The 27,973-nt window shown below is 59.0% G+C and overlaps 1 protein-coding gene across 5 annotated transcripts; it reads right to left on the bottom strand.

The window, feature by feature from the left end:
• LIMK1 (LIM domain kinase 1) lies at positions 1 to 26,612 on the bottom strand. 5 transcript variants are annotated; one of them, XM_021086335.2, is made up of 16 exons: positions 26,336 to 26,612; positions 24,652 to 24,748; positions 17,642 to 17,780; positions 17,239 to 17,348; positions 15,823 to 16,029; positions 10,784 to 10,889; positions 10,505 to 10,671; positions 9,089 to 9,272; positions 8,188 to 8,274; positions 7,568 to 7,699; positions 6,142 to 6,201; positions 5,214 to 5,279; positions 3,320 to 3,476; positions 1,789 to 1,844; positions 1,394 to 1,551; positions 1 to 1,316 (listed from the first exon to the last, which is right to left on the bottom strand). In XM_021086335.2, the coding sequence occupies exons 1-16, from the start codon at positions 26,388 to 26,390 to the stop codon at positions 1,154 to 1,156; spliced, it is 1,944 nt and encodes a 647-aa protein (XP_020941994.1). In that variant the 5' UTR covers positions 26,391 to 26,612; the 3' UTR covers positions 1 to 1,153. The 5 variants fall into 5 exon arrangements, with proteins under 5 accessions (XP_020941994.1, XP_084872970.1, XP_084872971.1 ...); XM_085016844.1 differs by lacking the exon at positions 26,336 to 26,612 and having other exon boundaries at positions 17,642 to 17,939; positions 22,703 to 24,748; XM_085016845.1 differs by lacking the exons at positions 24,652 to 24,748; positions 26,336 to 26,612 and adding an exon at positions 19,674 to 20,794 and having other exon boundaries at positions 17,642 to 19,402.
• Between the last annotated feature and the right edge of the window lie 1,361 nt (positions 26,613 to 27,973).

Genomic DNA, 27,973 nt, shown 5'->3' with positions numbered 1-27,973 from the left:
GAGGGGGGGAGTACGGCATTTAATTTATTATTCTGAGTTGGGTTTTGTTCCTTAGACGTTGTGATTCCTGGATGGAGGTGACTGTGTCCCACCTCCCTGAGTCATGGTCCCATGGGCCTGTGTCGATTATTTTCCAGGTTCAAAGTGCACTGAGAAGGCTTCACAGTTTTAATACTTCCTAGATGCTCAACTGAGGCAAAGTGACGAAATGGCCCCCCCACCCCCGCCCGCCAGAAAAATAAAACCCCAAGCCCCCGACAGCTGCTGCTGCAGCCGCTATGAAAAAATAATACAAACTCTTCTTAAAAAATAGATTACACAGAAAGAACCTAGGGGAGAGAGGGGCACGGGGAGGGGCAGGGGCTGCTCCAGCCACTGGCGGGGAGCCTCGGGGTGAGGCCCGGGAGGGGCCACTGAGATGAGCTTCAGGGGCTGGGCTGCTGGTGGACCCTGGTCTCGTCCGCCCTGCCCAACCCCCCCTGCTGCTCCTCCCAGCAGCTCGGGCCGAGGACCCAGAGGACCCGTGGCTCCTCCCTCTCCCTCATGGGACCCTCCCTTCACCCTGAGGCTGGTACCTGCTTCTCACTAAAGTGGCTTCAAAAAAGAAACAAAAAGACCCAAAGGCAAGGGAGGGCTGCTGCAGGCCAGCGGGGACGTCGGCCCCCAGGAGCAGACCTCTCTCTGCTTTGGGGGTTTGGATAATTCTCAACACCTGCTGCTACCTAGACACCCCGGCGGGTGAAGGGCCCCGGCCTCCCGGTTTGGCTCCTGGGAACACGTGTGACCGGCCACGGTCTGAGGCTGTCTGTCCTCCCGCCCAGTCTCAGAGGAGCTGCCGACGGCCGGGGCGGCGGGCACAGGCCCTCCAGCTCATGCGAGGAGAAGCGCGAGGGGGCAGCCCCGCCGGCACAGAGGGAAGGCAGGGGGATGTGACGTGTGTGCAGCTGGGCCAGCTCTGGGCCGGGGGCGGAGAAAGGGCAGGGGCCACGGCCCATGGGGCAGAGAAGGCAAGTCAGGGCCTGGTGCTGGGGAAGGGGTCTGGGTGTCCAGCGCCCCCGCTGAGGGCACGGTCACCCCCCGCAGAGGGATCGGGTGCAGGCTGGGTTCTCCGGAGGCGGGGACAGGGATGGGGGGGGCGCTGGGTGGGCCAGGCTCAGTCGGGGACCTCGGGGTGGGCAGGCAGTCCGCTTTCGCCTCGCCGGTAAGTCTCCCAGAAGCCCCTGTCCAGCTGCTCCAGTTGTGGGCCCAGTGGCAGGTGGCCGGCCAAGTGCATGCGGAGAGTCTCCAGCCACTGCTCCAGCTTCACAAAGGAGGGCCTGGGGAGACAGGTGGTGGGGACGGTGGGTTCTGGCTCTGCTGGGACCATCCCACCCTAAGCCCCTATCCCACTCACCTCTTCTCGGGGTCCAGGTCGCAGCAGCGCACAGTGATGGGGAAGAAGCTCGGGGGGCAGTTTGGGGGGCAGTAGCGGTCCAGGAAACCTCGTACGTTGAGGCCAAAATCCATGGTGCGCGGCAGGTAGTCTGGGTCGGCGTTCACCCGCCCGATGATCTGTCCGGTACGAGGCCAGCAGTTACCCGGGGGCCCTGGGGCTGGGCACCCCCGGCTGGGTTTGAGGGCAGGTCATACTGAGCACCAGCCTGACCATCACACCCCTGGGGATGCAGGTTGCTGTGGGCAGCCCCGTTCCCAGAGCCTCCCTGGCCTGGGCCCCCGTAGACATCCGGCCTGCAGCGTGGGAGCGTGGGGACGGGGGTGGAGCCGGCTGCTGCCTGCCCTCGGACCTACCTCGCACAGGACGATGCCAAAGGAAAACACATCCACCTTCTCATCGTAGCTGCGGCCTGGATGAAGAGACCCCCGTCAGCAGGTGGGCAGGCCAGGGATGCCAACTGGTGAGGGTGCTGGGCCAGGGACCCACCCCCTGGGGATGCTCTGGCCAGCAGGTCGGGACCAGGAGGCTGATGATAGCGACCTCTGAGGGATCAGGCCTTAGGCTCTGAGCCCCCCTGAGCCCCTCTGATCAGAGCCAATCTGCCAGGGGTGAGGATGAGAGCCTGGAGCAGGGGGTTCCATGCCCAGCTCGGTCACGGAGCAGCTATGACTCTGGGCACGTCACAGACTTTGTGGTGGCCTCAAAAGATAACCACCTCAGACCTCTGGAACCTATAAATGTTACTTTATTGGAAAAAGGGTCTTCGAAGATATGATTTAGTTAAAAGATCCTGAGACGAGACAATTCTGGATTTTCTGGGTGGGCTCGAAATGCCATCCAACTGTCCTTATAAGACAGACTGAAAAGGAAGACACACAGGAGGAGGCAGCCACGTGAGGACAGAGGCCGAGGGGGGACCGAAGTGGCCACAAGCCTGCGAATGTCAGGACCGGAACCTCGAAGCAGCAAGGAATGGATTCTCCCAGAATCCCCAGGGGAGCCCAGCTCTACTGGATTTCAGACCTCTGGCTTCCAGAACCATGAGAATGAGTGTCTGCTGTTTTAAGCCGGCTAGTTTGTGGTAATCCATTACCGAGGCTTTAGGAACTTGATACAGAGCAAGTTCTCTGGGCCTCGGCTTCCTCAGCTGTAAGTTTAGGATCTGGCGTGGCCGTGAGCTGTGGTGTACGTCGGAGACACAGCTCGGATGTGGCGTTGCTGTGGCTGTGGGGTAGGCCAGCAGCTGTAGATCCGACTCGACCCCTAGCCTGGGAATTTCCATATGCCGCGGGTGCAGCCCTAGAAAAGGCAAAAAGACAAAAAAAAAAAAAAAGAAAAAAAAACTGGGACGGGGGTTGGGGGTTGAGGGAGGTTGAAAAACGGCCCTGGAGATGGTCCTGACCTAATCCCGGGCCCTGCTAATATGCTGCCTCCTGGGGGACTCTGCTCAATTAAGGCTCTGGAGGGGAGATTATCCCGGATTATTCGGCTGAGCCCTGTGTGATCACACAGGTCCTAATGAAGGAGGGGCAGGGGCAGGGCAGGGGCAGGGGCAGGGGCGGGGGCAGGAGACGTGACAGAGGTCAGGGAGGAGACTCTGCTGCTGGCTGTGCGGGAGGAGCTGGGAGCCGCTGGGAGCCAGGCTGTGAGGCAGCCTCGGAAGAAGGCGGCTCTGCTGACACGTGACTTCAGCTCAGCGAGCCTCCTCCTGGGCTCCCGAGCTCCAGACTAGAGGGTAATTTGCGGTTTACGAAGCCATGAGTGTGACACTTGGTTGCAGGAGCACAAGGAAAACTAATGCCAGAACTCCCAAGAGGCGGAGGCCTGGGCAGGTAGGTCCAGGGGCACGTGCCGTGGGCCGTGCCAGGCAGGGCGCCCACTTACCGTTGATCATCTCGGGCGCCATCCAGTAGGGGTTGCCCACCACCGTGTACCGCTTCTTCCGGTCTGGCTTCTTGAGGCTCCGCAGGTCCTCGGGCTGTGTCTTCTCGTCCACCATGAGCCGGGCCAGCCCGAAGTCGGCCACCACCACGTTCTTGTTCTGGGGTGACAGGGAGGCAGGGCCCACTGAGACATGCTCCCAGCACCAAGGCCTGGTCCGCTCCTGGCCTGGACCCCGCTCCTGGCCTGGACCCCGCACCGACACCCAGGCAGCCTGGAGAACACGCCTCTGACTCCTGGGGGCTCCGAGCACCCTCTGCTCCATCAGGGCACTGGCACTGCCTTGTGGAAAGCAGAGCGGCCGTTCTAACTAGAGACCCAGGTCCTGCGGCTTTTCTCTTAACCTTCCAACAACCTGGTGAGATATGGGTTATTTTTATCCCCACGTTACAGACGAGGTGACTCAGGCGCAGAGAGGTTAAGCAAGCTGCCCAGGGCCACCCAACTGGTTGGCGCTACTGTTTTAGGTTTGAAGGAGCCCCTCCGAGGGCCGGCCAGGAACCTGCGGCGGGGATTTGCTGACCGCTGTGTGTACCCTGCAGGACAGGAAAATCAGGGAGGGGACCCTGGGCCTCAGCACCCCATCAGGTCCTCTGTAGGTCCTGGGACTGGGCCTCTCAGGCTTGGAGTTTGGGGCCCTGGAAATCTGGCCACAACTCACCAGCCCAGGATCGGCCACTGCTGGGTAAACACAGAAAAGGAGAGGCTGCAGGGCCCCAGCCAAGTGGGGGTTAGGGCCAGGATCACCCTGAAGGAAGGACCCTGTGCCACCTCTGGGAGTGACATGGACAGGTCCTTAGAGAAAACTCTACAATGACGGCGGCAGACGGGGGAGGGGCCAGACATGCATCCTGGACGCACCTCCTCAGGGTCTCAGGTGACAGAGTCCCTCTCAGGGCTCCATTTCCTCAGGTGTAACAGCAGGTGGCAGGTTGGTGGGGGGGAGATGGGGGTCTTGACCTGGGATCCTCAGACCCCCAGGAATGCCCTCAAGAGCTAGGGACAACCAAGGCCCTTCCCGGATGTCGTATCACTGGGCCTTTGCACGTGGGCCCCACTCTTCCTGCACGGAATTCACTTGGGAAGTGCCTGCCTGGAGAATGCTCTCCTCCAGGGCTGGATCTCAACCTGCCTGCGGCCCCCGCAAGAAACCTCATGTCCACCCAGAGCCTCGGCGTGACCTTACCTGCAAAAGGGTCTTTGCAGATTTAATTCAATAAAAATGAGGTCATACTGGATTAGGAAGGACCCTAAATCCAGTGACTGGTGCCTTTATCAGAAGAGGACACAGGGACACAGGAAGAAGACAGAGACAGGGGACAGGAGTATGGCAGCCTCAAGCCAAGGAATGCCAAGGGGTGCCAGCTGCCAGCAGAAGCCAGGAGAGAGGCCTGGACAGCTTCTCCCTTAGAGCCTCTAGAAGGAACCAGTCCTGGCAGCACCCTGATCCTGAACTTCTGGCTGCCTGGACTCTGAGCACACGCTTCTGCCGTTTTAACCTGTGCAGGGGGTGGTTCCCTGACGCTGCCCGAGGAAACCAGGATGCCGCCTCTCCTGCTGGGCATGGGCGATCACTCCCCTTTCTGCCTTCTCGGGACAGCCTGTGGTCCCTCCATCACTGTCCCTTAGACCCCGGGCTCCCTGCCCCCCCTGCCCCCCACTTAGGTGTATGCCCCCAAAGCAAAGCCTCTTTCAGGAGCACCCCAGCCCTCCTCCTGGCCCACAGCCACTGGTGCAGCCTAGTGCAGGCCGTGGCCACCGTGGGCCATTCTCTGTGAAGGCCACGCTCATGGCAGACCCCCTGCCCCCCCATCCCCTCTCGGCCCAGGCTGCTCACCTCTCGAACCAGGCAGTTGTGGGAGTTGAGGTCCCGGTGGATGATGTTCATGGAGTGGAGGTAGGCCTGAGGGTCGGGGGCACGGAGGTCAGGGAGCGGCTGTGCTGAGGGACCCTGGCCCCCCGCAAGGCTCCCACCGTCTGCCCTCCTGCTGGATCCCCTCTGTCCTCTCTCAAAGTTTCCCTGTAGCTTCCATTTCTAAATTCATTCCGGAATTTTTTTTTTTTTTTTTCTGGCCACGGCATGACGTGTAATCTCAGGTCCCAAACCAGGGGTTACACTTAGGCCACAGCGGTGAAAGCACAGAGTTCTAACCATTAGACCACCAGGGAACTCCCCCAAAATCCTTGCGGAATTTAGGTGTGTGATGAGATGATTATTATTATTATTTTTGTCTTTTTAGGGCCGTACATGCGGCATATGGAGGTTCCGGGCTCGGGGCTGAAGCAGAGCTGAAGCCACCGGCCCACACCACAGCCACAGCCATGCCAGATCCAAGCCATGTCTGAGACCTACACCACCATTCATGGTGCCACCAGATCCTTAACCCATTGAACGAGGCCAGGGATCGAAGCTGGATCTTCACGGATGCTAGTCAGATTCGTTTCCACTGAGCCACGACGGGAACTCCAATAAAGAATTAAAAAAAAATTTTTTTTTATCTTTTTACGGCCAAACCTGTGGCCTATGGAAGTTCCCGGGCTAGGAGTTGAAATGGAGCTACAAGTGCCAGCCCACACCACAGCCAGAGCAACACGGGATCCAAGCCGAGTTTACAACCTACTGAGTGAAGCCAGGGATCAAACCTGCACCCTCACAGATACTAGTCAGGTTCTTAACCCACTGAGCCCCAGTGGGCACTCTGAGAATGGTTTTCTAAGTGGAGCTGGATCGCCCAGCCCACACCCCCCAGTCAGAGCTGACTCACCATTCCCGAAGCGATGTCCTTGGCAAAGCTGACCCTCTGACTCCACGGGTACTGGCTGTCCTGGGGGCGGGAGAACGGCCAGGATGAGCCAGCAGGGCCACAGCCGCAGGACGTCGGGTGAGAGGCAGGCAGGAAGGGGTGAGTGTCCCAAAGGGGCTAATGACTCTCTTCTAAGGGGTGTGGGTGAATAATTCAAAAGTTTTCTAACAGAACTGGTTCCAAACTGTGAGGTGGGGGGAGCGCTTCTACAGTTCCTGACCCGCCTCCTCTGAGGACAAAAGCTCTATTGATCTTCCACAAAATTCCATTCCTTCAAGTCTAAAAAAAACCTGAAGCTACTTTCATGGACCAGCAGAGAGACAGGGGCCCCGCGAGGCTGCCTGCAGAGAGTCCCTCCGAGAGCAGGGCTCTGGGCTCCACTTGTCTGGGTAAACGGCTCACTCTCCCTGCCACCCCGCTGGAGACCCCCCATGGGAGGGCGGGGACATCAGAGCCTGTTAAAAAAGTTCAGGTGCAGCCGGGAAGCCTGCGCTGCCACAGCCCAGCACCTCTGAATCGTATAGACCACAGTGCCCAGGCTAGGGGTTGAATTGGAGCTGCAGCTGCCGGCCACAGCCACAGCCACGCCAGATCCGAGCCGCATCTGCGACCTACACGACAGCTCACGGCAACTCATGGTAATGCTGGATCTTTAACCCACTGAGTGAGAGGCCAAGGATGGAACCTGCATCCTGTGGATGCCTGTCAGGTTCATAACCTGCTGAGCCACAGTGGGAACTCCCCAAAAACTTTCCTTCTAAGGGAGGACTTGCAATTTCATCCGAGCCCTTAAAGCAAGTTCTGAATTTTATGCACTTGGCCAACAGTAAGCAACTTGATTTTGCCAGATGCAAAACAAACCCCCCCACCATCCGCCGAGGTGGCAGAAGGTGCCCCTCAGTCAGGTGTTTCGACCTGAGGCAGGGCCAGGGCTAAGCTGAAATAGCCTGTGTGTCCCTTGGTGAAGCTGCCACCCTTCTCTGGGCCCCAGCTTTTCCCTGGCTTTATTTTATTTTTTCCAGGGCCACACCCACAGCATATGGAAGTTCCCAGGCCAGGGGTCAAATAGGAGTACAGCTTCCTGCCTACACCATAGCCACAGCCATGCAGGATCCGAGCCACGTCTGTGACCTACACCACAGCTCATGAACACGTTGGATCCCTAACCCACTGAGTGAGGCCAGGGATCGGACCCGCATCCTCCTGGATCCTAGTCGGGTCAGTTAACTGCTGAGCCACGAAGGGAACTCCTTTCCCCCGGCTTTAGATGGAGTCAGTTGCCCCCTCATTCAATTGAGAAGCAGGGTTTGGAGGGCCTCTGAGACCAGAGCCAACGAAGAACCTGAGAGCCCGGGGCCCAGGGTCCCGCGGCGGCGGCGGCACTCACCATGCTCTTGATGATGCCGCGGAGGGTGCCGCCCTTGATGTACTCGGTGATGAAGTTGAGCCTCTTGTCCTTGTAGAGCACCCCGATGAACTTGAGCACATTGGGGTGCTCCAGGCATCGCATGACCTTCACCTGGTGGGGTGCAAACACGCTGGGTCCGCCGGGTCCATGACTCCTTCCCCCCACCGTGTCCCGCCAGAGGCCACCATGGCCAGTCCCAAGGCCCCAGGGGGCTCCTGTCACACTCACTGGCCGCTGTGCCCTAAGCGCAGGCTGTTCCCACCTCCAGGAAGACCCTTGCCCCTCTTGCCCTCCTGGCTGATGTTCTTCTCTTCCAACATGTGTCTTTTTCTTCTTTTTTCTTTTGCTTTTTTAGGGTGGCACTCACAACATACGGAAGTTCCCAGGCTAGTGGGAATCAGAGCCACATCTGCCACCTGCACCATAGCTTGTGGCAATGCTGGATCCCTAACTCACTGAGCGAGGCCAGGGATCGAACCCGCATCCTCATGGATACTAGTCAGGCTCGTTACCAAGAACTCCCTCACGTGCCCTGAGTGTCACATCCGCCCACAGCCCTCTGGATGCGGGGCTGGGGCCGAGGCAGGGCCCTCACTGACCTCCTTCAGGAAGGTCCGCTGGGTCTCCTCGTCGAAGCGGATCAGCTCCTTCATCACCATCACCTCGCCCGTCTCCCGGTGCGTCACCTGCACGGGGACACAGGGGCACAGGTTCTGCTCCAGGCCCGCCGGCAGGAGGCCCAGCCCCACCCCAGGCAGATGGACAGGGTGCTTCAAGCGCTTTGCAGACTTTTTCTGGAACGCTCCCAGCCCCCGAGGGGGTGGGACTAAGCCCTTGAGAGGTGAGGACACTGAGGCTCGGGGCCCGTGGTCGCCTCGGTGGCAGGGAAGAGGGGTGGCTGGGCCTGGGTCCAGGGCTGCCCGACCCCAAGGCAGCTCCCTTTCCTCTGCTCTGCTGCGCTGTCTCCTGGAGGTCGAATGGTGGCACCGTCAGATTCTGACCAGGGACAGGGGCTGGGGGCCGGGCGCTGTTTGGACATGTAGGCAGCCTGGCTGGTACCTTTTATATAATCCTGAATGTTCCAGCCTGGTCACAGTCAGGTGACATCAGAGCAGGAAGGGCTGTGTCTTGTTGGGAGAGCGTGTGAAGAGGGCGGGCAGCCCAGAGGCTCTGAGGGGGTTGGCACTGGGCTCAGGAGGGGAGCTGGGGAGGGAGCCCTCAGGGTCACCCTGGGATCGCCCCACCCCCCACTGCAAGGAACCCCTTTCCAGCAGCCTGGTCCACACAGTCTGTCTGTCGTAGGTCCCCTCCCCCAACTGGCTCAAGGAGGCCCCTGTGGAGGGAGCTCTGGCCAGGGAGTCTGGAGGCCAGATAGCCTGCCGCTGGGGCTTCCTGGAGGCCCTGGTGGGAGGGGGCGGGGGGACTGGCGGGTCACTCCAACTCCCCACCTCCTCCCTGAATCCCACTCACAGCCTGTCCCCACCTGGGTGAAGCCCGTACCTTGATGGCCTGGCCGAAGCAGCCCTTGCCTAACACCTCGCCGTGGATGAGGTCCGAAGGCCGGAAGATGCGGTGCGGCCGGCAGACCACACGGAGGGACTCGGAGCGGCCCAGGTCCTTGCGCTGGGAGGCTGGGGAGCCCAGCGAGCCGGCGCCCGGAGACCTGTCGATGCTGCAGCTCCTCCTGGGGAGACACACCCAGCATCCAGTGATACCAGGGGCAGGTGGGCACCTGGCTGAGGCCCCCTTGGGGAGGCCAGACTTGGGCCCTGGCCTTTCCCCCTTCCGCCCCCCACCACTGATGCCAGTCTGTGTACAGTCACAAAGGGTGACACACGGCAGCTCTCCTGGGGTGGTCACAAGGCTCTTCCCCATTCTGGTGCCAGCACCCAGTGCCCTGTCCTGCTGGGACTTCCTGTTTGAGGCCTGCCATCCTGCAGGTGCCCTGGGGAGGAATGCTTGTCCCCAGCCTTCTCTGTCTGGTGACCTTGGATCAGACACTTTGTCTCCCAGCAATTGAGTCCCAGGCCTCAGGGTGCAGAGGCAGTCAACCTGCCAAGGATGCCCATAGCTGGCACAGAGGTGGTCCTGCAGGGTTGCCTGAGCTGCAGACCAATGCAAGGGTGGAGGAAACACATGACTACAATGTCACTGTTTCTGAGCGTAAAGACTGTCACCCCAGAAGGCGTCCCCCCAAAGTCTTGACCTGGAGTCCTGAGCAGCCCACAGCGAGTGGCAAGAGGGTACAGGGGGAGTTCCCATCATGGCTAGTCGTAACGAACCCGACTAGCATCCATGAAGACCCGGGTTTGATCCCTGGCCTCGCTCAGTGGGTTAAGGATCTGGCGTTGCCATGAGCTGTGGTGTAGACTGCAGATGCAGCTCACACCCCAAATTGCTGTGGCTGTGGTATAGGCCGGGGCTACAGCTCCAATTGGACCCCTAGCCTGGGAACCTCCACAGGCCATGGGTGCGGCTCTAAAAAGACAAAAAAAAAAAAAAAAGGTTACAAGGCCCTTGGCCCCTCCGACCTGGACCACTGCAACAGCCATTGAGCTATCTCTGGCCCTCGGCACCTTCCCAAGCCCAAAGACCCCTGCCACTCGCTTCCACCTCAGAGGCCACCCTCCCCAGCGTCCTAAGCTATTGGCTACCTGCTCCTTGAAGCCAGGGTCTAGTCCACTCTGGAAGTGCTCTGTCACCTCCAGCTGGGGGCACTGCTTCCCGTTTCCTCCTCCTCATTCCCCTTCCTCTTCCGTTGCCCCCTGCACCCTTTCCTAGCCTTAATTTTTTGCAGGGCTGACTCCCCCATCAGGCTGTGAGCTACTGAACGGTAGGGACCAGGCCCCAGCCCCTGAGGCCCAGTGTCAGCGAAAATACAGGGACACAGAACACCAAAGCACAGGGCTGACTTACAGGACAGGCTTCTGCCGGCTGGAGGTGCCTGCCTCCCCACTGGGAGTGAGAGCCGGGGAGGCCAGGGGGCTGGGCTCAGGCCCCAGCCCGTGGCCCAGTGTGTCATGGGGGTCGTGCTCAAGAGTCAGCTGGAGCAGGCGGCTGGTTTCCTGGATCAGCAGATCAATCTGCGGAGAGGAGGTGTGCGGACAGGTGAGTCCCAGGTGGCGGGGAGCAGGTGTGAAGGCACCGCCTCCCATCCTGCTCGCCAGACCCAGGATCTCATCCCAAATGCCACACCTCGTCCAAGGGTACATTCCGGATGGGCGTGCCATTGATTTCCAGGATCCGGTCCCCGACGTGGATGGAATTCTTCACATCCGGGCTCATGCAGCCGGGGTCCACTCTGGGGGCATAAAGAAGGGGTCAGAACCCTGCCTGCCCCACAAGGAGACCAAGGCCAAGGGGATCAGATGAGGGGCATGGGGCAAACCAGTCTACCCTGTGCAACTGGTAGGTGGCAACTGTCCAGAACACCAAATTCTGATTTGGTGGCACGAGTTCTCTATTGATTGCTATGCCTGCTGGCGGGGGGGTGGGGTGAGGTGGGAGGAAAGTAGCATGTCCCCGGTGGCGTGTCACCTCAGACTTGACACGTGGGGGCTCCTGCTCGGCAGGGCTTTCCCCCTGCCATGCTGGACCACCCCTTCCCGCTGCCTGGTACATTGGGGGTGGACGAGCGTCGTGAGTCCTAAGAGGGTCTGGACTCAGCGGCTTCCCACCGGACTCCCAAGCCTGCCCTGCTGGACGCGGCTAAGGCTCTCACTCCAGGACTGGCCAGAAGGGGCGAGCCACCCGGCTGCAGGGGGGAGACGGGGCTGGTGGCCTCGATTAGTTGGCCACAAGCTAACTCACGGAACGGCCAACTTGCCAAGTTCACTTGCTTCTTCTAACTCTTTGGTGCTAATTATCTGATTTTCATTGTGTTTTTATAAATGCTATTCAAGGGATGTTTGCTTTGTCTCTGCCCTGGGATGCAGGAGGGTTGGGGGTGGGACAGACAGGAGATGGAGAGCTTTAAGAAAAACAGATTCTTAGCAATTTTTATTTTTTTCCTTTTCTTTCTTTCTTCCTGCTGTCATTCCTACCTTCTCTCTTTCTTTTTTGTGGCTGCACCTGCAGCATATGAAAGTTCCCAGGCTAGGGGCTGAATCAGAGCTGCAGCTGCCGGCCTACACCACAGCCACAGTAACGTAGGATCTGAGCCACATTTGCAATCTATACTGCAGCTTGTGGCAATGCCAGATCCCCAACCCACTGAGCAAGGCCAGGGATCGATCTTGCATCCTCATGGATACTAGCTGGGTTCTTAATCTGCTGAGCCACAGGGAACCCGAATTTTTCATTATTGAAAGCATATTCTCACATGGGGCAGCAGTACTGCCTCACACAGGAAAGGAGGTCATGAGTGCAGCAGGAAGAACAGAGTCGGACAATCACCATTTCGTGGCCATGACAGTAATAACTGCTACGGAGGAGAATGATACAGGGAGGCCACCACCATTTAATGACAGGCTGTTGGCGACAGATTTACAGGCTTCAATCTCACAGATGACCTACTGATTACATTATAAAGAAAAAAAAAAATCCTTTAGAGCAGAGAGAGTGGACGGCACTTTAACCGAATAATCAAAGTTGACCTTCCCGACATAAAGGGCGCACTTGACTGACATCCTGTGTCTACCAGTGAGATGTGCGGAGGACACTGCGTCAGTTACCTGGTCAAAATGCATGACCGAAACCCAAGGAATAGGAACCCTCGGTCAAACCCAAAGGGAAGAAATCCTCCTTAACAATGGACTTGTCCTCTTCGAAAATGTCAAGGGCAAGACGTTCAACCAAAAGCCGGAGGACTGGCATGGGTTAAAAAGAGACGAAAGCGGAGTTCCCGTCGTGGCTCAGTGGTTAGCGAATCTGATTAGGAACCATGAGGTTGTGGGTTCGATCCCAGGCCTTGCTCAGTGGGTTAAGGAACCGGCATTGCCGTGAGCTGTGGTGTAGGTTGCAGATGCAGCTCAGGTCCTGTGTTGCTGTGGCTCTGGCGTAGGCTGGTGGCTACAGCTCTGATTCGACCCCTAGCCTGGGAACCTCCATAGGCCATGGGAGCGGCCCTTAAAATGGCAAAAAGCCAAAAAGCCAAACAAACAAAAAAAAACCACGGGTTGTGTGCTGGATAAAAGTACACTACCAATGTTAAACTTCCTCAACGTTCTAACTGCGCCACAAGATACACTGGATAATGAGGTAAGGGAGTGCCCTTGTTTTCAGGAGAAAGTCTAAAGTATGGGGGGAGGGGGAGGGAGTGGGGTGGACTGGGAATCTGGGGTTCATAGATGCAAACTATTGCCTTTGGAATGGAGAAGCAGTGAGGTCCTGCTGTAGAGCACAGGGAACTATGTGGAACTATGTCTAGTCACTTATGATGGAGCTTGAAAGAGGATAATGTGAGAAAAAAGAATGTCTATACATATGTGTAATTGGGTCCCTTTGCTGTACAGGAGAAAATGGACAGAACAGTGTAAACCAGCTATAATGGAAAAAATTTAAAAAATCATTATTAAGGGAGTTCCTGTCGTGGCTCAGTGGTTAACGAATCCGACTAGGAACCATGATGTTGCGGGTTCGATTCCTGCCCTTGCTCAGGAGGTTAAGGATCCGGCATTGCTGTGAGCTGTGGTGTAGGTCACAGACGCGGTTGGATCCCGAGTTGCTGTGGCTCTGGTGTAGGCCGGCAGCTACAGCTCCGATTCGACCCCTAGCCTGGGAACCTCCATATGCCATGGGAGGGGCCCAAGAAATGGCAAAAAGACAAAAATAAATAAATAAATAAATAAATTATGTGGGGGGGGGAGTGCCTACCAGTTATTTGCAAATGAGTTAGTAGATCACAGCATTATGTGCATACGTGTGTGTGAATGTATATAAACACACACACACACACAGACCTACAGGGAGACACACACACACATCCCACATGTGGCAAAAAGTGAACACTGGTGACCCTAGGTAACAGGTACGTGGGTATTCAATATACTTATTATTTTTTTACATTTTAGCAATTTTCTGGATATTTGAAAATTTCAGGATAAGAAGTTATAAAACAGGGGATGTGTTTTCATGAATAGAGCCTTCCTGTGGAGAGAGCCCCAGAAACGAATTCCTGAGACACCCCGTCTCCCTGCCTCGGTCTCCGGCTAAGGCAGCAGTGGGGCAGGGGTGCAGATACAGTCGGCTTCCTTAAAAGGCTGCTATAAACAAAAGAGACATAACCAAACGAAAAGAGTGGTCAGCTAAGACTCTTAAAACAAACAGCGGATCTGGTCAGCAGCCTCTGGGCAAGCTGTGCTGCTTTGAGAAGGGTGTGGTGCTCAGTAGAGACTCTTGGGAAGGCAGATGTGGGCTGGCAGAGAAGGCTCGGCGGCGGGGGGGCTGGGAAGAGCTGCCACTGGCTCTCTGTTCCTGAAATCCTGCCTGGCTGTCAGGGGCCAGCTGGTCTGGGAGTTTCCCCATCTCTCCCACCAGTCTGTCTGCTTGCTTGTGTACGTTAAGGCAGCTGCTGGCCTGGCTGAGGCTCAAGAAGCGGGTGGCGACGCAGAGTCAAGCCCCACCTCCTTCTCCTTCTGCCCCCGGACCATCTTCGCTTCCCCTGGTACCTTGCATGGGGCCTGGTACCCGGCAGGCGCGTGAGAAATGTTCACTGAATCCAAAGGAAGCTGGCAACTGGCTCCCACGCCCGAACATGGGGAACATTTAAAACTATTCCTTAAGTTCCCTTCGTGGCACAGTGGAAACAAGTCCAACTAGTGTCCATGGGGATGCAGGTTCAATCCCTGGCCTCGCTCAGCGGGTCGGGAATTTGGCATTGCCGTGAGCTGTGGTGTAGGTCACAGATATGGCTCGGATCCCGCCGTTGCAGTGGCTGTAGCGTAGGCCAGCAGCTGTAGCTCTGATTAGTCACAACAGAACTCAAACATCTCTTATTTGTGGCTGTGGCATAGGCCAGCAGGTGTAGCTCCGATTCGACCCACAGCCTGGGAACTTTCATATGCCACAGGTGTGACCCTAAAATGCAAAAATAAAACATATGGAGCATAATTATTTTATATTGTTTCTCATGGAGCATAATTATTTTATATTGTTTCTCATAATTCCCGTATCTGCAGCTTTTGTAGGTCTGCTTCTGCCTTTGGTTGTTTTTGCTGGCTGGTACTTTGCTCCCTTATACGCTCTGTGGTGGGTTTTTTTTTTTTTTTTTTCCCCTTGGTCTTTTCAGGGTCCAAGCCGAAACACATGGAAGTTCCCAGGCTAAGGATCGAATTGGAGCTGTAGCTGCTGGCCTACGCCACAGCCACAGCAGCACCAGATCTGAGCCGCATCTGTGACCTACACCACAGGTCAGGCAACACTGGATTCTAAACCCACGGAGCGAGGCCAGGGATCGAACCCGCATCCTCATGGATGCTAGTCAGGTTCGTCACCGCTGAGCCACGACAGGAGCTCCTGCTCTGTGATTTTTGACAGAATGGCTCCTTTTCTTTGGGACACTCCTTTTCTTGGGAAATTCTACGAAGCCTGGAGGTGGAGTCTTCCAGAAAGGATCTGCATCTGATTCAGGGCTGGGGACACTACCCGGACAAGTATTTTAGACTTTTACGATTTTGCCTGGAGGCCTTCTGACTTTGGTTGGCCAAGCCGAGTTTAAGATCCTCAGGGCGACGCCCTCTCCCTTTCCCTTCAGGTTCAAATCTGTTTATTTTCCAGTTCTGGGATCTGGGGGGTGGGCTGGTGGAAGGTGTGGTTCATTTCTGGTTCTTTCTCACCCTGAGAGCACTTTGGGGGCCTCAGCGTTATGGTGGAAGGAGCTGTTCTCGTATTAGACTCACTTTCTTGAGCAAATCAGGGCTTTGGGAGGCTCAGCCGCGAGAAGAATTGAAACCTTAGATCTGCTCTCAAGGCACGGCTGCCTTCTGTGCTCTGCTGACAGCCTCGGGCCCCTCCCTCCCTTACTCCTGACCTGGTTACTCCTCTTCCTCGTCGGGTCACACAGAGATTAAAGAAAACATTTTAAATATTTTAGCCAGCATTGGTAATGGTTTTTGGAGGAATGACTGGACCAGACATCTGGTATACCAGGTTGTCGGAGCTGGGCTCCATCTGGGCTTACACGCTCACCCATTCTCAGGGCCCCCCACCCCCACCCCAGAGCCACCCACCCACCCACCCAGAGCATCCGTGCCCAGAGCCACACCAGCTGCAGCCTTGGCAGGCCAGGCACTCACCCTTGGACGCGGACAGTGTGGGAGTGCTCTGTGCTGCAGCCCGGCGGGCCGTGAGGGGGGTCGATGGAGACCGAGAGGCCGCGTTTGCCATGAGCTGAGGCTGGGATGGATACTAGGGTGACTGTGTGGGGCAGGTGGGAGCCGGGGGAGTCGGGCAGGATCTGCTCGATGACGGGGGTCACCACGGTCTGGTAGTAGCAGTGCCCACTGCAAGAGCCACAAGCAGAGGGGACACCCAGAGTAGGAGGGAAAAGGACGTCAGGACAGTCACAGCATGACCCCCGTCCTAATCCCTCAGCCCCAGGCGCATCCTCCCTCTCCCCACCCCTCATTGCTCCCCGTGGGAGGAGGAGGGTCCTGGCTGCCCTATGGGACTGGGAGTAGGAACTGGGCATGCCCAGTCCGGCCCCTGCCCCTCTCCAAGGCTCAGTCACTTTGGGTTGTCTTGTCTCTGTCAGCAGGCCAGAACGAGGCCTGGGGACAAATCCAGTTCAGGAGGAAGTCATTAAAAGTCCATTTGGGATCCTCAAAAGCCATCTGTCCTCAAATCAAGCTTTATCAATGTTGCCATAATAAAGAACTTGTCTGGTCTTTGTCCCCGGTTCCTGGGAAAGAGGCTCTAAATCTTTGGAACAGAAATGTCTGCATTTTTCATGAGCCCACACCTGAAACCCCAATGTCCCCACAGTAATGAGCTGACTCAGGCGGTGGGGGTGGGGGCTGGTCACAAGACCGTCCATGTGATGCGAGGGCTGCTGCTCTGACCCTGCCTGACCTTGAAGAGACTGAGTTCACTCCCATGCCTGGGGGGAATTCAATGATGCCCACAGAACGAAACCCCAATAAAAACACTAGTGACCCTGGGGAGGACGGGTCACATGTCCTGATTCTGTGGTCAGAACGAGCTTCGAGACCCTCCCTCCCGGGCCACACCCTTTGCATCTCTTGTTTGGGTGGTCCCCATCTGCAGTCGTTAGCAATGCACTGTGGTCACGGGTACAGGGCTCCCCTGAGCTCCCCGAGTCATTTACCAAAGTACCAGCCCCTTTGGGGGTTGTGGGGATCCCTGACTCTGCAGCCAGTCGTCAGAAGTGCGGGTGGCCTGGGGACCCCTGCCCTTGTGATTGGGGTCTAAGGGCAGGGTGACCTTGCTGCGCCCTGAGCTCAAGGTTAGTGCCAACTTGAAGGCTGGTGCCAGAACTGCACAGCAGGGCCGTGTCGGTAGGAAAGCTGAGGAGGGTCTGAGGCTTTCTCCTTCTGATTCCTGTGTCTTATTTCCCAGTGGTTTCCTCTCCTGTCGCTTCTCTGAATGACACCACCCCACACCCCCCCGCCGTGGAAAAGGAAAGGGCCCTGGCTCGGGAGGCGGGTGACACAGGTGGGCACCGCGGGCTCAGGCAGGGGCCAGACACTCACCAGTAGAGCTTGGAGTGCTCCACCAGAGTGTAGGTGTCCCCGTCCCCAATGAAGGTCCCACACGTGAGGCAGATGAAGCATTCGGGGTGGTATTTCAGCTCCCCAGCCACCTGGAAGGGGAAGGGGTGTGTGTATGGGGGGCGAGGGGGGGGACCCAGCTCAGCAGCTGCTTCAGCCCTCACAGCTGCCCCCCCAGGCCTCCTCACAGAAGGGCAGCCCCAGGCAAACTTCGGGCGAGCTGGCTCCACCGACAGGGGGCGGAGGGATACAGATGGACAAACAGGCTCAGGAGGCGGTGGGGGATCAGAGAACCAGTGAAAGGAACAAGACAGGAAAGATCCAGAGCAGGGAAACCTGTGCATGCACGTGCACCCGCCCTCCACGCGCCAGTAACGGCGCTTACCATGACCAGCCCCTTGGTGATGTGCTCCGAGCACCCGTGGCAAGACTCGCCATATCGGGCCCAGTAGTCCTTCTTGCAGAAGAGCTGCCCATCCTTCTCGTAGTATTGGTGCGACAGGGAGGCGCTGCATTCGCAACACCTGGGGGAGGGGGAGCCTCGTGAACAGTAGAAAAAGCTATGCCCTCTGGACAGAAGCTGCTGCGCTGGGGCACAGGGCTTGGCGAGCAGCGTGGGGGGGATGGATTCAGAGCCCACCCCCACTCCCTCCATCTCGGTTCCCCTGCCAGAGGCCTCAGGGCTGCGTGCAGCCTGACGACCACCCGCGACAGCTCTGCACCAGACTGTCTGGCCCACCTGCCAGCTCCCGGGAGGAAGGTGCTCCTCGTCAGAGCCCCTGTCCCTTGTCATGCAAGGAAGATGCCTCCACAGGGACAGTCAGGAGGAGGGAAGACAGGAACCGGGGAGCCAGGGGTTGCAGCTGGAGCAAACCGCAGGCCCCACTCTTCCAGTCTAGTCTGCTTTCTCTCCCCCTCCCCCGCTCCCAGCCACTGTGGCGGCAGCTCGGGCCTCCCATGCAGATGGAGCGGAGCTTCTGGAGCTACGAAGACCTACTAAACTGGCACCTTCCCATTTTCTTGCTTCAATGTACTTAATCCTCTCAGGCTACCCATCCTCAGGCAGGGCTATCCTCATTTAGAGACAAGGCAGATGAACTTCAGAGGGTCTACCCCACCCAAGGTCACATAGATGGGCCCCAGAGGCCCCAGCAAGATACTCCCAGTTCCACCAAGATACAAGGCGGGGGTGCCGCTCAGTACAGACCAGCCCATCGGTCAAGCCGGGGATCTCCTCAACTGCGGCCAGCGCCCTGGGCGCTGCCAGTCATGATAACGGGGCCTAGCACAGGTACCGGGCAGCCTGGATGGTGGCGCCCATGAAAGACAGATGGAGAGAAACGATACAAAGATTTCCAGGTGTCACCCCACAGGCCAGGAGTTACGTGCCTGGCTTCTTTCCACCCAAGCGTCTTGGGGACCAGCAGCCCAGCTAAGTCAAGGTGAGCAAATGTGAAAATGCGGCACCAGCAGTGACCTGCCCCGCAACCCGGAGTGACCAGCCCCACTGGGTACTGAGAGCCTAACCCAGGGTCCCGGTGTGCACAGGTATGTCTGGGCCAGAGTCACACCGTGTCAAGCTGGCTAGGGGATCCATCCAGCTTGGCTGCTGTAAGGGAGGTCTGGGTGATGTGCCAAGGCTACACGGGGACAGGAGAACCCAGGCAAAGAGCTCATGGCTCAGGAGGGGAACAATCCAGGGACAGAGGAAGGCAGGAAAGAATGGGGGACTAGGTCAGAGCTCAGTGCCCCAGGCGGTGGGGGACCCTCTGCTCCATGGCAGCCTGCACATGGCAGCACTGGGTGACCGCTCCTGAACTAGGGAACTGGGGATGAGGCAGAGTAAGAGGGCTGGTGGGACACTGCCCCTTTAAGAGGATCCAGCCAGTTCCCCATTGTCTGGGAGCCTGAGGGGAGGGGCTGGGGACCACAGCTAGGGGCTGGGAACCCGAAATGTCTGGATCGTGCAGCTAGGAAGGGGGGTGTCTGATGAGCTCTCTCGATGGGGGTGGGGCGTGGGAGGGGGGAGACAGCCTCTGGAGCCCACACTGAGTTGCGAGAGGAGGTGGCGGAAGCAGCCGCTGGACCGGAGCCATGACGTCATCCGCTGCCCCCGCAGCCCTTCCTGCCCCCGGTCCTGAGGAGACTGTAGTGGGTGGGTGACAAGGGAAGGGGCACTGAGCCAGGAGGGAGGGCGCTCAGGGATGGGGAGGTCCCCAGCGCAGCCCCGCGGATTCTAACCCAGCAGGAAGGTGCACAGCTGGAGAGGAGGCTCGTGACCTTGGGGAGATCCCCGCGCCCTGTGCGGATCAGCGGTTCACTTCGCCCTTCCACCCTCCAGACCAGACACGAATCGCGTCACAGGAGCGTCCCCGGAGGCTCCCCCTCACCCTAGGCTACAGGAATTGATTCCCCACCTCGGTGGGCCTGTGGTGGGGGTTCCGGAGCAGCCGCCTTCCTCCAGCGCAGAGAATGCTCTTCTGCCTGCGAGCTCCTACTCCTTCCCGCCCGCACAGACTCCTCACTGCAGCAGCCCTGAAGCCCCAACGTTGCTTCACTCAAGCTCGGGAGCGCCGGCAGCCCCCACTACCACTTCCTGGGGGGGCTGCGCCACCGGCCTCTGCCGCTGACCTGTGGGCTCCCCGAGGCCCCAGGCCAGGCATCCACAGACGTGGGTCCGTGAAGAGAACATGCTTCCTGCTCAACCGGCTTGCTCTGTGCACTCAGCCCGGGGCACGTCCCACCCTGGGCGTCCTCAGAACTGCTCTGGGGTGCCCTGGCTCAGCCCCACCTCAGACTGGGGACAGGGGGCTTCTAGCTCAGGTCAGGGATCTAGCCCACGCTCTCTCAGTGGCTTGGTGGTTGGCCCCTGGGGCCTCGGCAGAGCCCGACCCTGTGTGTCCCCTCATCTTTCAGGCCCACATCGGGTCAGGAGCCAGAGGAGGTGGGTGGGTTAGGTCTGCCTGGCTCTGCGGGGTGCCCCTGCCCCTATAAAGGATGTCAAGAGAGCAGTACCAGATACGGCGTGGCCCTCCCTGAGAGCAAGCGAGGACAGAGAGGCCTGGGCAGGAGAGTTGGGGCCAGGAAGCCCCGGTGATCTCTGCAATGACAGCCCCACCCCTCCCAGGGGTGCCTTCTACCCAGAGCCACGTCCCTGGACACCAAGGGCGAAAAAGAGCAGCTGGGGGACCAGCCTCATGGGAGGCTGTACCAGCAGGGCCAGGAGCCTCAGCGGCGGCCTCTTCCCCTCGACAGGCGGCCAACAGTGACCAAGGAGTTTCAGTTCTCCTGCCTCAGGGCCCGGCCTCAGGTGGGTCTGTCCCGCTGTGGCCTCCAGCCCCAGCTGGCACACCTGGGGCCCTGCCTGAGGCCGGGGACAGGTGGGGAGGGGGTTTTCTACTTACTTGGCCCCTCTGAAGAAGCGGCTTCTGCTCAGGGTCCAGGCCAGCATCCTCTACAGCTACCTACGGCCAGGGGGCCTCGTCGGGAGTGCAGGGGTGGGCCGCCGGGCCGCTTCCCCATCCTACTCCAGGCACTCAGGATTGGAGGCTGCAGAGGGAGGGGCCAGCGTGGCCACACAGCAGGGGAGGAGGGTGCAGCAATGTGGGTGCAGAGCACTTGGTCTTAGCTCACAACAGGAAGCAGATGAAGGACCTGCTGCCTGGGCTCTGCAGGGAGGCCTGGCCAGCACCTGCCCTCAGCGCTGCACACCCGGGAAAGGCACCCTCTGTGCCCCTCGGCCTCTGCTTTGACAGAGCCTCTGCGGACTCCCCAGGGAGAGGGAGCAGCTGCTTCTTCCAGTGCGGACCCCAAGGGAAAGAAGTCGATTTCCATGGACAATCCGTTCCCCTTGCCTGCAAGTCCCCCAAGGAGGGGGGCCTCCAGCCATGTCTCTGGCAGGCTCAGACGCCAATGCCAGCTGCACACTCACCCCTCCCCGGCCAGGACCAGCCCCGCCAGCCTCCAGGGAGATGTTACCAGAGCTACGGCAGCCCCAGGGCTCCTGCGCGGCAGGGTTCTGGGAAGGGGCCTCCCAGAGGCAGCAGCTGCGCCACACAGAAACCCGGACCTCCCAGGGCCTGGCCACAACCTTCCAGGAGGCTGGACCAGAGATAGGAGCAGGTCCTGCAGGGACCATGACACCTCAGGCCAATGCCAGAGGCATTCTGTGGGCTCAGAGCAAGTCTCCTGCTGCAAGGCCTTGGAGCCTCGGGGCTGGGGCCAACCCCACTTCACGGCACTGAGATGCCGGTGGGGGCGGGATGGGCAGACAAAGCCCTGAGTCCTCTCTGTGCTGCTTTCCTACTGTCATGGGAGTGAGGACACTGTTGGCCTCACCCAGATTTTGGGACTGTTGGGCAAACCCACCAGGCCAGAAACGCTGTGTAAACCATGGAACAATGTGGAAGCCACGGCTCTTATTGCCTGCGGGCCCTCCCTCACTAAGGGAGCCTTCCTGGTGCCCCCACGCACAGGGACAAAGGGAACACGCCTTCCCCCCACTGCCCCCACCCGGGGCCTCACCCCTCTGCCGGCTGACAGGGTAGGGACCCCTCTACAGCTAGGTCTGGGCATCCTGCCCCTCTGCTTTCCTGGGGTGGCTTCTGTGGCCGCACTCCTGGGCCGCCCCCATCTCCCCTCTGCTCCATGCACAGGGGCCCCCAAAGTTCTTCCGCACCATCTCACATCCCATCCGGCTCTCAGTGCCAGACCTGAGTGGGCTGTTTCTCTGGCCTTCCCACCTAGCTGGTCTCAGATCACCTCGGCCCGCTCTGGGCAGGGCAGCGCACTCTGGGCAGGGCAGCGCACCCTGGGCGCTTTGCCCACAGCACTGCCAGCTCAAGGGGAACAGGGCGCAAGTCACACCAACTTGGCCCCCAGCTCCACCACGGCCAACAGACCCACGGCCCTCCTCTGCATCCAGGGTGACAAAGCAGACGGCTTCAGATTCTGCCCAGCTGCTCACCGGCCCCCAGCTCCACCCGCAGCCCTGACCGCTTCAATGCTGCAGTGACTTGGAGCGAGACAGACATCGGTTTGAATCCCAGCTCTGGCTGGTGCACCTTTCAGCAAGTTACTCGATTTCTCTGAGCCTCCGTTTCCTACATGGCAACTGGGCAACAATGGTTCCTCCCACGGTGATGGCGAAGGTTTAATGAAATGGCATTCTAAGAGTCACCAATGAATAGCGCCTGATATGACTAATCCTTGCCAAACATTGTCCCTTCTAGATCTGAAACTCTCTCCACTCTTAGTCACTGTCCTGGGTGAGGTCTCATGGGCAGAGACGCCCAACTATTATGACAGTCTGTGACGTGTTACCATCCTCTGCCCACCAGGATGGCGTTTTTCAATAGCACTTCTGCCCACATCCCTCCCCCGCTTTCTGATACCCTCTGCTGGCTCCCCCCCAACCTCAGAAGCTCCTTATCTTGGCATTCAGGGCCCTGCACAAACCCATCCCACCTCTGCCTCTTTATCATGTCCCTCAACTCACTCTGCTCCAATCAGATGAGCTGTTCCCAGTTCCTCATTGAGCTGCACAGTCCCACTCCCCTGTCTCTGTGCATGCGCTTTACTCTGCCTGTTCAGAGCCCCCTTTGTCCCCAAAGGCCTCCTTCTGAACACCAGGTTGGAAACCCCGGGACACGGAGCCGCCTCTCTTCTGGGCTCCCAGCCAGTGTGGGTGCTGTGTGTTTATTTCACTCACCGGCTGTGTGTTTTTGGTCAAGAGAATTAACCTCTCTGTGTCAATTAATGGGGACAATACACATCTAACTTTACAAAGTCCTTAAAATACTGCCTGGCCCTTCCTAAACTGTAGAAAAATGTTTAAACATTATTTTTTGGGGGGAGGGGTCTTTGTCTTTTTGGGGCCGCACCCACGGAATATGGAGGTTCCCAGGTCCAATCGGAGCTGTAGCCGCTGGCCTACGCCACAGCCATGGCAACGCCAGATGCGAACTGTGTCTGCGGCCTACACCACAGTTCATGGCAATGCCAGATCCTTAACCCACTGAGCGAGGCCAGGGATCGAACCTGCAACCTCATAGTTCCTAGTTGGATTTGTTTCCACTGTGCCACGACGGGAACTCCTAAACATTATGTTTTAAAAAGAAAAAAAATTCCGTAAGAGTCTCCCACGGCCTAAATTAAACTCCTTCACCTGGTGGTTGATGCCCTGACCCCAGCTGGGCCTCCCAGGTTTGCGTTTCCTCCTTCCCCCTGCCCCCTCTTGGCTGCCTCTCAACATACGGAACTCCGGGGCCAGGGATCAGATCAGAGCCACAGTCTCGACCTAAGGGGAAGCTTAGGCTGGATCCTTAGCCCACTGTGCCAGGTTAGGGATTGAACCAGCATCCCAGGGCTCCTAAGACACTGCCAATCCCAATGCACCACAGCAGGAGCGCCTACCCTCCCCCCTCTTTTTTTTTTTTTTAATTTGTCTTTTTAGGGCCCCACCCCCACCATATGGAGGGTCCCAGGCTAGGGGTCAGATGGGAGCCATAGCCACTGGCCCATGCCACAGCCACAGCAACCCTGGATCCGAGCCACATCTGCGACCCATATCACAGCTCACGGCAACAGTGGATCCTTAACCCACTGAGCGAGGCCAAGGATCGAACCTGCGTACTCATGGATACCAATTGGGTTCATTACCACTGAGCCACCAATTGGGTTCATTACCACTGAGCCACGACTGGAACTCTCTTCCCTCTTTTTTGCTGCCTTCCTGCCTAAATGTGGCTGTTCACCAACTGGGCCAGGCCCTGTCACTAGCCTGCCCTTTGAACCTGCTGGGTCCTCGGTCTGGAATCATTTCCCACCATGCCTCTCCATGTGGGAAATCGCACGTCCTCTGGACCCCGGCTCTGGCCCTACAGAGTATCTAAGGCTGTCCCTGCCCCTGCTTCTCAGGACAGTCCTCCTGGGCTGCTGGGCCACAGCTCTGAGCCTACTCTTTTCACTGGGAGTCAGTATCCAGAGGGAAGGGACTGATCTTACTGGTTATGCATCTTCACAACCAGCCTGTGGTCAGTGAAGGAGGCTGGGCTCCCCCCAGGGCCTGGTTGGTCTCCCTCCTCTCCCTGGAGCACCAGTACCCAGAAAGCAGGGTGCACTGCCCTCCACCTCCCCCACGCCCCGCCAAGGTGCCAGCAGGCTGTGGTATTAGGAGCATAAATGCGAGCCGCTCCTTATCTCTCCTTGGAGGTCTAGAATGACAAAAGGGAAAGGCCTCAAGGGATCTTCCAGTCCAAATGCCTCATTTTACAGACAGGGAAACAGAGGCCAAGGACTCGCTGGAGGTCACAACCAGACATGGCACCAGGAGGGATGGCCATGTCTCTGGCAGGCCTTGCTGAGAGCATCCCAGCACCCGCCAGCCCACCCTACCTGAAGCAGTCTGCGTGCCAGTCAGCATTCAGGGCCTGGAGGTACTGGCCATCATAGATCCTCTGGCCGCAGCTCGCACACACGGGCAACTCGCTTCCTGCAGGGGAGAGAAGGGCGTTGGGAACCATTCTCAGGCAGGGCAGTTTGCTGCAAGCCTGCCTGACCCCACATGCACATCCACAGATCCTGGTGCACACACGCAGCGCCAGGCTGAGCTGTGCAGGACTGAGCACGTAGGTCTGAGAGTCTTGCTGAGACCACGGCTACGTCACCAAGCCCCTCTGCGCCTCAGTTTCTCTATCTGTAAACCGAGGAGGAGGAGCAGATGTCTGCCCTCCAGCAATGGCATTCTTCAACGCAGGGTCCGGCAAGAGAAAATGGGGAGAGAGAAAGCAGCATGATTTAGAAATAAGGCAGTGGCACTCCTGTCACAGCTCCCTTTCCTCCCCTGCCTGCCCAGGAAGTGGACCCTTCAAAGGGCAGGGACCGGACAGAGCTATGGAAGGCCTGGCTATGCCCTGGCCTAACAAGGGGCCAGGGCCACAGGGCTGAGCAATCCCAGACACCTGCTCCGGGGAGGCCTGGCACCTGGTCAAGCTGGCCTCTAGGCATGCTTAGTCATCCTTAGGGCCTGGCACCCTTGGGGCTGGGTGGGCCCTAGAGATCCCCCAGCTTGCCCCTTCCTGTTATACAGATGGGGAGACTGAACCCTGGAAAGGGTAAGGCTGGCTGGGTCACTAGCCAGGCTCCAAGACCCTCCAAGAGGACCTAGAGACCCAGGGGCTACCATAAGGTGGGCCCCTGCTCCAAGTGGGCCTTCACAGACCTGGGGGAAGGCTGGCAGGAGTCCTAGGAGAGGGCAGGGCTGGAGGGGCCAGCACAGTAGGATCTTTGTTGGAACAGGAAGGCCTATGAGGTGGCTCAGCAACAGAAAGCTGGGAAAGAAGACCCCATGGAGGGAATCTGGGGTGGGGGGGCTTCATACCCTAACTGTCCTGCAAGGCCAAGGCTTGGGGCCCAGTAGGGGCAAGGGACGCTAGAGGACGCTATTATGAGTCATCCTCCCAGCCAAGACTGGCAGGCACTAGGTTTGGTGCAGAGAGAGGGGTTGGGGGCCCCAGTACACAGCCAAAGGTTCCATGCAGGCGCACCTCTGCTCTGCCCACCCGGCTCCCAACAACGAGGACCGGGGCCCAACTGTCCAAAAGGGTAAACTGAGGCCTGGCCGGTAGCGCCTGGCTCAAGGTCACGAGTCGGCCAGGCGCGGGGCTGCGCCTCGGACCCAGAACTGCGGCTTCCCCAGCATCTCTTCTTTCCCAAACGGGCTAGAGAATGGGTAAGGGCTGGGCAGGCGGTGCTAGGGATTCCTCCGGGGTGGTCGTGGGTCGGGGGATGGGAGAAGGTAGGGATGAAAGGGAGGAGGGGCCCTCCGCCCGCGGGAGGGCAGCCCACCCGGGCGAGGAGGGGGAAACGGGATGGGAGCGTATCAGGGAGGGGCCTACGGGCTTCGGAAGGACGAGCTCATCCCGGAGGACACAGGGGCGCGGCCCGGCGGCAGACCCGGCCTCCACGGCGGCCCGGCCCGGCCCCCTCCCGTGCCCCCCGCTTCCCCGTCTTCCCCCGCGCGGCGCCCCCGCCCGCCAGGCCCCGGGGTCGGCGTCCCGCCGGCCAGCGCCCCGCGCACCTTCCTCTCCCATACGTTCTTCCCTCCAGGTGCAACAAAGTAGCGTCAACCTCATGCACTCGGCGGGGGGCGGGGCCCGGCGGGGCTGGGGCTGGGGGCGGCCCGGGCCCGGTGCGCTCGCCCGCAGCCGCCACCGCCGCCGCCGCCGCCGCCGGCCCGGGAGGCGGGGGCGGAGAGCGCGGGCCGGGCCGGAGTGGGCTCGGGGCTCGCGGCGCCGCCGCCGCCTCTCGGACACCGGCACCGGCTCCGCGCCGCGGCGGCCTGGGCACCAAGCGGAGGGGCGGGCCGGGGCGGGGCCTCGGAGCTGCGGCACGGGGGCGGGGCGGGGCGCGGGCGAGCGGCGGATCTGCCCTGCGCGGCCCCGCCCCGCGCCTTCAGCGGCGCCCCGCCCCGCCCGGCCCCGCTCGGCTCGGCTCCTGCTTTCATTCATCTTTCCTGAACGGCAATTCTCTGCTCGGCGCCCCCGAGCCAAGCGGAAAGCTGCGGCTTAGGTGGGATACGTGCTCTGATTCAGCGACAACCTAGGGGATGTAGAAACTCCAATTAGGGGCCTCAGTTTCCCCGCGGGGAGCGCCTCTGACCCCAAGCCTGCTGGATAGAACCTAGAACCGAGACCTGACCCGGAGGAGAAGTTCTGGACCCTGAGGACCGTAGTGGTTGCCTCAGGGAGGGGCGCCTGCCAGGTCCTCTCCCTCTCTGAGGCCTGCCAGTGAAGGCAGGCTCCGGCAGGGACGGGGGGAAGGAGATGGCCACGTTTCAGGCCCTCACCAGCTAGGCAGGGGCGCTAAGGGAGCAGGACCTTGGGGAGGATGTGACACCTGAGCTCAGGGATTTGCTTCTCCTAGTGCTGGAGACCGGGAGCTGGCGCCGCCCTGCCCCTGGTTCAGGGGGCACAGCTGGATGGGGTTTTGGCTGAGTGAAGTGGCCAGAGGAATTGGGCGGTCCCTAAAGCACACGGTGCTCAGTCCAGCACTGGGAGCCTGGAGCACCCCGCCAACAGCTGAAGAATCTACAACTAACCCTTACAGAATGGACTTGTGGCCACAAAAGATTCTTGAAAAGAAGCCAGAGATTGGAGTTCCTGTTGTGGTGCAGTGGTTAACGAATCTGACTAGGAACCATGAGATTGCAGGTTTGATCCCTGGCCTTGCTCAGTGGGTTAAGGATCTGGCGTTGCCGTGAGCTGTGGTGTAGGTCGCAGACGCAGCTCGGATCCCACATTGCTGTGGCTCTGGTGTAGGCCGGTGGCTACAGCTCTGAGTAGACCCACTAGCCTGGGAACCTACATATGCCCTGCGAGTGGCCCTAGAAAAGGAAGAAAAAAAAAAAAGGCAGAGATTGAAGACTGTGAGACTAGCGAAGAGGGAGTTCCTGTTGTGGTGCAGGGGGTTAAGAATCTGGCTAGTATCCATGAGGACGCAGGTTTTTTTTTTTTTTTTTTTTTTTTTTTGTTGTTGTTGTTGCTATTTCTTGGGCCGCTCCCGCGGCACATGGAGGTTCCCAGGCTAGGGGTTGAATCGGAGCTGTAGCCACTGGCCTATGCCAGAGCCACAGCAACGCGGGATCCGAGCCGTGTCTGCAACCTACACCACAGCTCACGGCAACGCTGGATCATCAACCCACTGAGCAAGGGCAGGG

This window comes from Sus scrofa, chromosome 3, assembly GCF_054392235.1.
Source record: "Sus scrofa isolate SSC_HxYL_T2T_F1_AM1 chromosome 3, Sscrofa_HxYL_maternal_Yorkshire_Landrace_v2.0, whole genome shotgun sequence".
NCBI lineage: Eukaryota > Metazoa > Chordata > Mammalia > Artiodactyla > Suidae > Sus > Sus scrofa.
Note: the sequence above shows the minus strand (reverse complement) of the source record. Positions and strands in the feature narration are given on the sequence as shown.

Coding starts and splice junctions, on each gene's coding strand:
- LIMK1 (XM_085016845.1), bottom strand. CDS start 18,049: ATGACAAGGGACAGGGGCTCTGACGAGGAGCACCTTCCTCCCGGGAGC. Junction 16,030..17,238: donor GAGCACTCCAAGCTCTACTG/GTGAGTGTCTGG, acceptor TGGCTCTTGCAG/TGGGCACTGCTACTACCAGA. Junction 1,552..1,788: donor TTGGCATCGTCCTGTGCGAG/GTAGGTCCGAGG, acceptor CGTACCGGACAG/ATCATCGGGCGGGTGAACGC.